The sequence below is a fragment of the Eurytemora carolleeae genome, unplaced genomic scaffold, assembly GCF_000591075.1.
Source record: "Eurytemora carolleeae unplaced genomic scaffold, Eaff_2.0 scaffold304, whole genome shotgun sequence".
Taxonomy (NCBI): Eukaryota; Metazoa; Arthropoda; class Copepoda; order Calanoida; family Temoridae; genus Eurytemora; species Eurytemora carolleeae.
The window spans coordinates 170,195-181,732 of record NW_019396345.1 but is presented as its reverse complement, the minus strand read 5'-3'; the positions used below and the strand labels follow the sequence as shown (position 1 = coordinate 181,732).

Genomic DNA, 11,538 nt, shown 5'->3' with positions numbered 1-11,538 from the left:
TGCAATAAGTTGATTAGTTTTTTTTTTTGAAAGGTTACACTAAAATTTTAGAAGTTTAACATGTTTAAATTGTATATATTTGCTAAATCGGGACCCTCAAGAAAATATAAAAAAAGATCCAAAAACAAACGTGTTAAAACGTAATTTGTTCTTTTTTAGAATAAAAATATTGGATTGTTTAATAAAAGCAAACTTGAACAGAATACAATTCTGAAATGTTGGAAGTTTTATCAAAAGCAGTATAATATGGATTGTATTACGAACCAGCGTAATATAATAGTGTTTAAATAGAATTAAAAATAAAAGAAACGAATCAAACAAATTTTATTCAACTCTAAAATGTAATTAACTTAATTCAAGAGAATAAATACTCCGATCAACTGCAGGGTAAAAAACAATCTACATATAAATAATTTCAGCCTTAAACTAGAGGTTTAATAGGTTCTTTCAGCTCAGAGCCGTAATAAAGCAGGACATTTTCTCAGGGTATACTGTGGAACTAGAGAACTGTAAGAATATAGGACTGTCGGATTGTAAAAATAATAATCATAAAGGAATAATAAATATTGGACTGTAGGTTTTACATACTACAAGACTGGGAGGATTGTAGGAAATCTATCTCAGGATTTACTCTAGGTCTCTGGAATTGTAGGACTGTTGGATATCTATTCCAGGGTTTACTCTAGGTCTGTGGAATTGTAGGACTGTAGGATATCTATTCCAGAGTTTGCCCTAGATCTCTGGGACTTTATGAAAGATATCTATATCAGAGTTTACCCAGGTCTGTAGGACTGTAAGTCTGTAGTTCTGTAAGACTTGTAGGACTGTAGGAATTTATGACTGCAGGGCTGAAGGACTGAAGGACTGTATGACCACAGGAATGTATAGTACTGTATGACTGTAGAACTGTAGGATTGTAGAACTGTAGGATTGTAGAACTGTAGGATTGTAGAACTGTAGGATTGTAGAACTGTAGAACTGTAGGACTGTAGAACCTTAGAAATGTAAAACTGTAGGACTGTGAGACTGCAGGACTGTAGAATTCTAGGACTATAGAATTCTAGGACTGTAGAATTCTAGGAATGTAGGAATGTAGGACTGTAGGACTGTAGAACCGAATGACTGTAAGACTAAAGGACTGTAGGCCTGTAGAACTGTAGGATTGTAGGATTGTTGAACTGTGAAACTGTAAAACTGTTGGACTCTAAAGGACTGTAGAACTGTAGGATCTTAGAACTTAAGAACTGTAGGACGGTAGAATTTTAGAACTGTAGGACTGTATAACTGTAGATCTGTATAGAACCGTAGAATTTTAGAACTGTAGGACTTTAGGACTGTAGAACTCTGTATAACTGTAGATCTGTATGGGACCGTAGAATTTTATAATTGTATGACTGTATGACTGAAGGACTTTAGAACTGAAGGACTTTAGGACTATCGAACTGTAGGACTGTAGAATTTTAGAACTATGGAACTGTTGGACAATCATCTGGGGGGGGGGGCTGCAGGTTATCTATCACATCAGGTTCAGTTAAGGATTCAGAATCTGAAAAATATAATTTTAATTAATGTAAATCATTATTTTATATGTATTAGAACAATTAAAATTCAGTACATACAAAATTAAAAGGTTTAAGAGGATTGAGAAAATGAAAAGTGAATGAATGAAATAAATGAAACAAATTAAGTAAATTTATGGATGAATGAGTGAATGAATGCTCCTAATCTGTATCCCTAAAGTCCCTGAAGGGAGATAATCAGCAGAAAATAAGATAGTATAGCTCTCTCAGTTCAAAACTATACCCGGAGGGAATATTTCTGCTGGGTTGGCACTGAACCAGGTTTTATACCTGGATTTATCATTTTGACAAATCAAAAATATTTTTACAATTTAAAAAACTTTTTTCAAGTTAAAAATTGGAATTATGTCGTCTTTTGTAACTGTCTGTAACGATCCTTTTCAATATAAACGTCTTATTAAATCGTTAACGGCACGAAGCATCAAAAAAAAATTGTTAGCGGTTAAATCGCTCTATTCTTAGCATTTAAGCTTTTGAAAACAGAAGGCGATATTTAAAACCTTCAAAACATGTTAAAAATGTTTTTCTTTTTTAAGTTAAATGCAATTTTAGGTTGAAAAAATTAAAATTAACGAAATTCACCGTTTAAATAAAAGTCTGTTCCGTTTTCGTTTTCAGCCGTTAATTTTTTTCAAAAACGGTTAATTTAACGTTTGAAAAATTAACGGTTTGAGCCGTTCGTTATCGGACACTTCCTTTAATTTTTAAAAACCTCCATTCCGTTAAGGGAACTTTGCCCAGCCCTAACCGTAAACGCTTTTCAAAGATATACTTTTTACTATTTTTCTATGAAAAGGCTGGTCACTACTTAGAAATAGACAGAAGGTTGATTTTTTACAAAATATGAATGAATCGTGTTTCAGTTTAAAAATTTAGAACATAATAGAAATATTTTATTTTCTTCATTGCTCTTCGAATAAATTTTAAAGGTTCACTAAAGATGACGTTAGCAGTCCCTTTAATAATGGTTTTTACCTTCTTCTATCTAGGGGCAGAGTGTATTTTCAGCATAGGTTGGATTTCCTCCCTTTCCCTTTATATTGTTGGAGGATCCTAGCTCATCCTCTTCACTACACCTAGGAGAGGTAGATGGGTTTATATTGTTGGAGGATCCTAGCTCATCCTCTTCACTACACCTAGGAGAGGTAGATGGAAAGGTCTAAAGAAAAAGCTGAACAAATTAAATTTATGATCAGAGCTGGGAACTTCAGTGTTTAATTCTCATAATTCCGATCTCTTGATCTCGATATCCACTTTGAGCACTTTTAATTTAAGAATCTTTAAAAACTGTATTTTTACATGATCTTTATTCTAGTTATTCCTCCCCTAATCAAAGCTCCCTTCATGCGGGATATCGAATAAAGACTAGATTAATTTGTATATTTACAGAAGATCGAGATCCATCCACAATACAAGATCTGTTCCCAGCTCAAGTGTTTGATGTGGGAATAACTTTCTGGGGTTTAAGTTGGTTGAATTTAGTTGGGGAAAAGGAGAAGTGCTAGATCAAATAGTCAAAGGTTGAAATATCATAGGTTTGCACCATCAGCTTGAAAAGATATTAGGGATAAGAAAATTGAAGATTGTGATCAATTCCTTTGCTTCAAAACACGATTTAACATTTAACGATTATTTTCCAGTCTTTCAAAAATGCTGCGCGTAACTTCTGAGAGATCAGAGAAATGACAAATATGTTGAATATTTTCGTTAATTTTCATAAATTCATTTCAGTGTTAATGTTATATGTAGTTAAAAAAAGGAATTCTGTTAATTTTTCAGATTTTTTACAAAAACTGAAATTTTCCATTTTAATTGTTATCATGAATATATATTTTTATTTCTAATGTCATCATCAATGCTTTTAAAATTAATAATTTAAATAGTTAATTTTTTATTTTGTTTCTAATGCCGCGTAAAGATGTTTGAAACTCCTCCTAAACTGAACTATCTCCGAGGTCTGGAGTTGATGGATCATAAAACTATTTCCCCACCTTATTGGAGTTCCAGGGACTGTTAGAATATTGAGAAGATTATCTTTCATTAAAACTTCCATCTCCTTCCTCTTTTGCGCCCTCTCCCTCTTCTTGTACGCCACCTCGTTCCTCCACAACCTGTTCTTGTAGTAGCTGGCGAAGCTGTTGACAACTATAGGTATTGGAAGGGTAAGGATGAAGATACCACAGAGCGCACATAAACCTCCGATTAGTTTTCCCGGAAACGTTGACGGAGACAATTCTCCGTACCTGAAACAAACAGATCTAGAACGCTTTGAAATGGTTGAACAATAGAACTTTTCTTAAAGGGACAGACCATCTATGTAATGTAGTTAAACTGAGTATGCAGTGTTGTGGACAAATTCTTTAGGATTTATTTGAGACATATAAAACTTTTCCACGATGGAACTTTTTTATAAAGATACAACAAAGCCAAGACTGTTAAAGGGACTGTACGTGTATGTTCAAGTGACCCTCCATGCAAAGAAGGCAATGCAAGGTTTACAACTGTACCCTTAAAAGATTGTCTGATTAAGCATAAAATAGATATCTTTTTTCTTTTAACTGTTTATTACTTTGCATTTTACTTTCTTATAAAATATAAGAAGCAAAGGAAAAATTATCAGAATTAAACACTTTTTGGGTCAGAAAAGATACGTATATTCCACTTATTTACTTTGATCAGATAAAAATTTCAAGGCTACAAAGTAAACCGGGCATTGCCATCTTTGCATGGAGGGTCACGCTTACAGTCCCATTAATTGTAATAATGCATGAAAAGATACATAATCTTTGTATTTAGATTTTTGTTTTGTTTGTTAGATTCATTCTCTTGAATTCGTTTAAATCCTTACTTCAGATTGGCTGAAATTTTCAAGACCTGTATAATTGGTCAAATCCACGATCTTGGACCAATCACAAGACGGGCCCAATACAGGCTTAAGATACGGTCAAGTTAATAACCTCATTAGAGTGATTCCTGGAATCCTAGAAAACCTTTTTTTTAAAGCAAAGTTATCCGCGAAACTATTGACGATTCTCCTTCAACAAGAACAATGCATAAATGACTCAATGACTCCATGATTTAAGCTCTGCTATGTACTAGGAAAAGCTAAATGTTTTTTCCAAAATGAAAACAAATTAGATACTTCTTCATCCATGAAAATATATAGATTGCAGAAATATTGTAGTTTTTGTTCAAAGATTTAGGTAAATTTAATTATTATGGGTCTCATTGTTTATTTGTATATTTTAATTTATTTATATATTTGATAATTTGATATGATATTTGATAATTTGATATTATATTTGATTAAAGTTTAAAGTTGTGTATTGAATCCTGGAAACTATAATGTTTTGTCCTTAATATATTTCAACTCTACAGTGCAAATTGTTTAATAAATAATACCAATTAGTTTGGTTTCCAACTCTCTCCAAACTCAAATTCACCATTTACAATTTCTAAATTTGAAATTAAAATTAAAACTAAACCTGTAAAATATTTTACCGCCTTTTGACCAGCATTACCGACCCATGATTCCCCTTATAGTGGGATATTACGAAACTGAACGTCTCTTGGAATAATTAGGTAAAATCAAGGTTATTATGTAAAGAAAGTTAATTGCAGTTGCGTATACTCTGCATACATATTGAAACCAGTTCTCTCTGGGCGGAATTTGTAAATAAAAATAGATGCATCAGTGTTCGTTTAGTATCACAGGAGGTTAAAATCATTAAATTTTGATAATTCACATAATAGTTTCCTATGACCAAAATATTTCATTGATTTTTATGTGAAATATGGATCCCATATCAGGCTTCGACATCCGTCACGTGTTTCATTACCGCCCAGAGACAGGACACTGTAGTACAAAAAATGCGTACACCTCTGGAATAAACTTGGGTAAAATAACCTTCCGCTCTGCGACGTTTCCGCGAAAAAATTCGCATATTTTGAACTTAAAAAATGTCACTTAACAACGGGTTCCCTCGACCAAGTTGACTAAGCTCTGGATGTTTTGTAGGCAAAATAGGTCTCTTGGGAAAGTTCTTTCCCCCCCGATGTCAGACTGCTACCAGGATAACGGTCAGGTATTGGATAATCAGGGTTAAAGGAAACCAACTCAACTTATCTTTTTCAATTAATTATAAACCTTGAGAACAATTCAAACCAAACTTAACAAATCAAAATTTAGGTTTTTTTGCGATCAATTTAATCTTTACGTTTCCGTTTACAATTGGAAAAATAATGGATATTTGTCCAGGCCGGGCTTAGTATTTACCAAGGTACTATTGCAAGGAAAGTTATTTCAGAGGTGTACACATTTTTTGTACTGCAGTGTATTTTCTTTGGGCGGAAAATTAAACGTAAGACGGATGTCAAAGCCTGACAGGGAATCAATTTTCACAAAAATAATCTATTAAATATTCTGGTCATAGGAAACTATTATGTGAATTATCAAAATTATCAAAATTAAATGCTTTTAACCTCCTCGGATATCAAACGAACACTGGTGCATCATTCCGCCCACAGAGAACTGGTTTCAATACCTACGCAGAGTTTAAGCAACTGCAATTAACTTTCCTTGCATTAATACCTTGGTATATACTGTATAGGGTTGATTAACAAGATTGGAGGATTTATCGTAAAAGCTATACCGAGTCTTAAAAAATGGATTTTTATATTTCAAAATCAGGAAAGGGGCTTTTCGTGTTTCCAACAGCCTGTATCCGACTGGGGATAAAGTGGAACAAGTTTTTGAGGTCTTCATGACAATTCTCTAAAATGCGGTGATCAGAGGCCGAATTTAAAGAATTTAAGCCACGGCTCAAAAATGGTTGGTTCCACTTAAAAATTGTATTACATTTTTCAAGATATAAGCCGGCGATCAATTGAAACCGGTTTTTGGAGGATTTGAGACGCGGCTCAAATTCATTAAATTCGGACAGAGGATTCTTTTAAGAAACAAGATTTTGGACAGTCGAGGTTTGACTTGCTCAAGCTTATCACCGATTGGATCTTCCTGAAAGTAGGTTCTGAGTTAGAAGACGATATCCGTCTTGCCGAAAGATTATCATTCAATGGTTGCCAAGAGAGAGCCTTCACGTGGTGCAACCGACAGTGCTGCGAAGCACTGCAAAGCCTCTCATCAAACTCTTCAGTTTCTGACAAGGAACCAAGAGATCTTTCTTTATTATCATTCAATCCAGGTGGCTGTATAAAATGTTTAGTGGATAGTTAATTTGAACTTAACTTTGCGTAAATGCGTAAATATTATTTAGTATACAAAGTTGGACGGAATCCAAATTCTATCCGCCAACCTTTTTAATTCACCCTTTATATCAAGCTCAGGTAAAATCTCAGGAAAACTTGAAATTTCTAGAAATGCAAAACCAATTTTTCATGCTACGAGAATCTTTCAGCAAAATTTGAAATAATATTTATAGTTTTAATAGTTCGCAGTTGTTTAAATAATTATTTCGAATTAAACTCAAACTAAAGTCTGAACAGATGATTTATTAATTCTCCCATTTTAACTTGGAACGGAGAGAATAAAATGACAGATCTTAACATTTATATTGTATACTGGACTACAGTGACACTCTGGAAAAGGAATTGAATTTTTGCCAAAAACTATGAGTTTCTAATTTCAGTATCGTTGCAACCCAATGTCGTAGACCTTTAATAGTTCAAACTTTGAAAGATATTAGATCAAATAATGTAAGTTTACATCATAAGGCTGCAAAGATATCGGTTTTACAAAAACTGAATTGGTGGCAAAGACTTAATTCCTTTGTTTGATAATTTAAACGATTACACGACTTTTGAAGATGATCCAAAACTTCCGTACTTTTAAATTATAGATTTCAATCAAAATGATCATTTCATGTAAATTCATGTCTATTTATGTCTATTTATGTCTATTTATGTCTATTCATGTCTATTTATGTCTATTCATGTCTATTTATGTCTATTCATGTCTCTTCATGTCTCTTCATGTCTATTTATGTCTATTCATGTCTATTCATGTCTATTTATGCCTATTTATGTCTATTCATGTCTATTCATGTCTATTTATGTCCATTCATGTCTATTTATGTCCATTCATGTCTATTTATGTCTATTAATGTCTATTTATGTCTATTCATGTCTATTCATGTCTATTTATGTCTATTCATGTCTATTTATGTCTATTTATGTCTATTCATGTCTATTTATGTCCATTCATGTCTATTTATGTCTATTTATTTCTATTTATGTCTATTCATGTCTATTCATGTCTATTTAAGTCTATTTATGTCTATTTATGTCTATTCATGTCTATTGATTTATATTCATGTCTATTCATGTCTATTTAGGTCCATTCATGTCTATTTATGTCTATGTCTATTGATGTCTATTGATTTCTTTTCATGTCTGATAATGTCTTATAACATCTATTCATGACTATTTATGTCTATTTATGTCTATTCATGTCTATTGATGCCTATTGATTTCTATTCATGTCTGATAATGTCTAATTACATCTATTCATGTCTAATAGAGTAAATATAATTATAATTTTCCTTCTCCAAGGAGAAACTGAAAACAGAAATGAAGAAAGAATATTCAATATTCGATATTGAACAATTTGAAAATTTTTCTTGAATTTGAAGATTTCTTTATATTTCACCTGCCTTGAAGTTTATTAAATTTATTTTATAATATTAAAGTCAAGTTCGGATAAATTTGATTTAAGAAAACGTGACTTAAGTACAGTTTACGCTGCAGAACATATTATAAATATAGTTTAGTTTAGTTTAGTTTAGTTTAGTTTAGTTTAGTTTAGTTTAGTTTAGTTTAGTTTAGTTTAGTTTAGTTTAGTTTAGTTTAGTTTAGTTTAGTTTAGTTAGTTAAATAAGTGCAAATTACGTAGAATTCAATTAATGGATTTTAAAATCTTATTTTAAATATGCTTAAATATATCTTTCACGGGATGGGGGGGGGGGGGGGTTGGTTGGTAGAATAAGAGAATTTTTAATTATAAAGAGCAAGTTTCCGTCAATTTAAAAGTTCTGAGCTCTTTTCTTCATTTCTTAGATTATGGATCTATTTATATGATGGTTTCACTGAAGTAAAATAAGAACTCACCCTACGGTAGTAAGTGTCATGAGTCCCCACCAGAAAGAGTCCAGGAAGGACCAAGAGCCGGCAGGATTATCCTTCTCCGCGAAATAAACTAGTGAGGCGAAGGTGAGTACTGCTACCCCTACTAGGAGCATTAGTAAACCTAGTTCTTTGTACGCCTGGTTCAGGGTGTATATTAGAGACTGTAGTCCGGCAAAATGTCTGACGAGTTTAAATATTCTCATAACTCGCATTACTCGTACTAATCTCACTATTTTACCGGCTTTACCCATGATTTCAAAGTCCTGAAAATAGAATTTTGAAAACCAATTAATTAAAAATGCAAATCTTAATATGAAACCTATTCTCTTGAACTGTCTGGAGTCTACCTATTCTCCTAACCTACATGCACTGAGTTCACTTATTCTCCTACCCTACCTGGAGTTCACCTATTCTCCAAACCTACCTGGAGCCCACCAATTCTCTATAGCCTACCTTGAGTCCACCTATTCCCATAACCTATCTGGAGTCCACCTATACTCATAAACTACCTGGAGTACACCTATGTTCCTAAACATCTTGGAGTTCATCTATTCTCTCAACCTACCTGGAGCTCACATATTCATCTCTGAACCTACCTTGAACCCACCTATATTCCTAAACTACCTGGGTACACCTATGTTCCTAAGCTACCTGGGTACACCTATGTTCCTAAATATCTTAGAGCTCCCCTATAAAAAAAACTACCTAAACTACCTAAACTCCGAACCTACCTGGAGTCCACCTATAACAAGGTCTAAAAGGAAAGGTATGATGGCGAAGAAATCTACCAGATTCATGGGTTGCTTGAAAAATCTCCATTTTCTTGGAGAGCAGACAAACCTAACGATATACTCCATCACGAAGAACAGGACGGCACAGTTTTCTAAATAAAACAAGATTAAAGTTACATTTAAAAATAATAAACCCAAAGACTACAAAGTAACTTAAATTAATTTGACTCACCTACGACCTCCATGGCGAGGACAGCCTCTGGATATGGCGGAGGTTGTCCTGTCTCCTCCTCCCCCTGGAACTCTGGGAAAGTGCCGAGGACGAAAGTGAAGGTTGAGAGAAGAACAACTCCAAGACTGGACCAGGCAAACATCTAGACATTATATATTTATTTGAAACCTTAATTATTACACTTGTGACTCTGCAGTTGTACAGTGAAGACCAGAAACACTCCTTTTAGACTCAAGTTGAGTTTCTAAATTGCCAAGGAGCATGAGACAAAGCAATTGTGCAGTGAAAATAAACCAATTTCATTTAATAAGTTTTTAAACAATTAAATATTTTGAATTTTTAGTCTTATAAAATGGATACAGTTAATACAGAAAATTCTGATTTGATTCATCTTCTTGTCATCGTTTCTTACTTCTTCCTTTTGTTCTTTTCCTTCTGTTGACTGACCCTGATTGGATAATTTTGAAAAAAATAAAAATTTGTCCAAACCAGTATTTTTGGGACACTCTGTAATTGTTTCAGTTTGCAGATTTGCTGCTGTAACCGGGAATATCTGATCGGCCTTGCACAGTTGATCAGGCTGGTTTGAAGTCAGGAGGGTGGGTAGGGGGGCCAGGTAGAAAAAAAAGGTTTTGGCAATTGCTGTTTTGAGTTTCATTCTGTTCTTTGAGTTTTGTGTCCAAATCCTAGTTTCGCCTAGTGGTCTTAAAAACGGAGCCTACAACAGTTGAGCCTACAACAGTTGTCCACTAAGAAATCAATTCCAAATGCTGTTTGTGACAAATAAGTAGGGTTGAGGTGTAGGAGTTGGAAGTTTGGAGTAGATCAGGAAGGAAGTGTATCGAGGGACTCCCATAGCATATCTTTAAGTGTTTCCCACTCCGCAGAATTTAACGTTTTTTTCCCATTGGAGTGCGCATTACATAAATTACTTTAGGACAGGGCCTGCCTCGTCCATAGCAAATTCATTCCTCGCAGCCGACAGAGAGAGTAGAAAACCAGTATCATTATGCATGGTTCACAACCTCTCGGGATTCTGCTTTCTTTTTTCTATTTTTTCTTGATTCTGGCGAGAGAGAGAGAGGGGAAGAAATGTAGAAAGACCCCCTAACTCTGCACTGTTTGCGCTGTTACCTATAATATGGTGTGGGCCTCCATGTTTAATTTTACACAGAGCTCTTCGGCTGCATAGTCTGTGCACTTGTAGACAATACTATCCTGGAGTCAAGTATCAACTGATTTCAATTATTAACTAATTTAATAAATTATTTGCTTTGTAACAACATCAAATACATTTAATTATTACTTTTATACTGTCTTTCTATTCCACAGTTTTCTGGTTCTAACTGTAAGCTAACTTCTTTCTGTGGACTGTGCTAAATAGATTAGTTTGGCATTAGAAAACAATTGAAAACAGAAAGTCGATCAGTGTATTGAAAGGCTTACAGGTCGTCACTGAAGTCTCATCCTCCGGGTGTCCCACGAAACATGACAGTTGGTAAATAGTTTTAAATGTCGTCTTCCAAACACTGTGTTAGATATTGAAGGCTGTTTGCATGGTTTATTTCGTTTATAAAATTATTTGCTCAAGTATATTTTACTTTGAAATTAATTTTGCTATTATATGACTCCTATATTATATTTTTACTATTGTCTTTGGTATTAAACAACTTAACAAATCATGGAAGAAGACATTCTAAACTATTTACCAACTGTTATGTTTCGTGGGACACCCTATATGTGGATGAATTTTAAAAAGAAAGAAAGTATTTTGTTAGGTATGGTTGGTTAGAACAGTCTTAAAGTTGATCTCTACGTTTCCAAGAAGGTCCTATATTGCTCGTCTATTCAT

At 33.7% G+C, this 11,538-nt stretch overlaps 1 protein-coding gene across 2 annotated transcripts in view; it reads right to left on the bottom strand.

The window, feature by feature from the left end:
• Window positions 1-305: 305 nt before the first annotated feature.
• LOC111701412 (potassium voltage-gated channel subfamily B member 2) overlaps window positions 306-11,538 on the bottom strand; it is a 26,074-nt gene continuing 14,841 nt past the window's right edge. The window contains exons 8-13 of one of the 2 annotated variants that reach the window (XM_023472696.1): window positions 9,687-9,828; window positions 9,455-9,606; window positions 8,706-8,986; window positions 3,572-3,823; window positions 2,556-2,716; window positions 306-1,546 (exon numbers count right to left, since the gene is read on the bottom strand). In XM_023472696.1, coding sequence (XP_023328464.1) covers window positions 2,566-2,716; window positions 3,572-3,823; window positions 8,706-8,986; window positions 9,455-9,606; window positions 9,687-9,828 — 978 coding nt within the window. In that variant the 3' untranslated portion in view covers window positions 306-1,546; window positions 2,556-2,565. The remainder of the gene's footprint in view (window positions 1,547-2,555; window positions 2,717-3,571; window positions 3,824-8,705; window positions 8,987-9,454; window positions 9,607-9,686; window positions 9,829-11,538) is intronic. The other variant, XM_023472697.1, reaches the window with a different exon arrangement.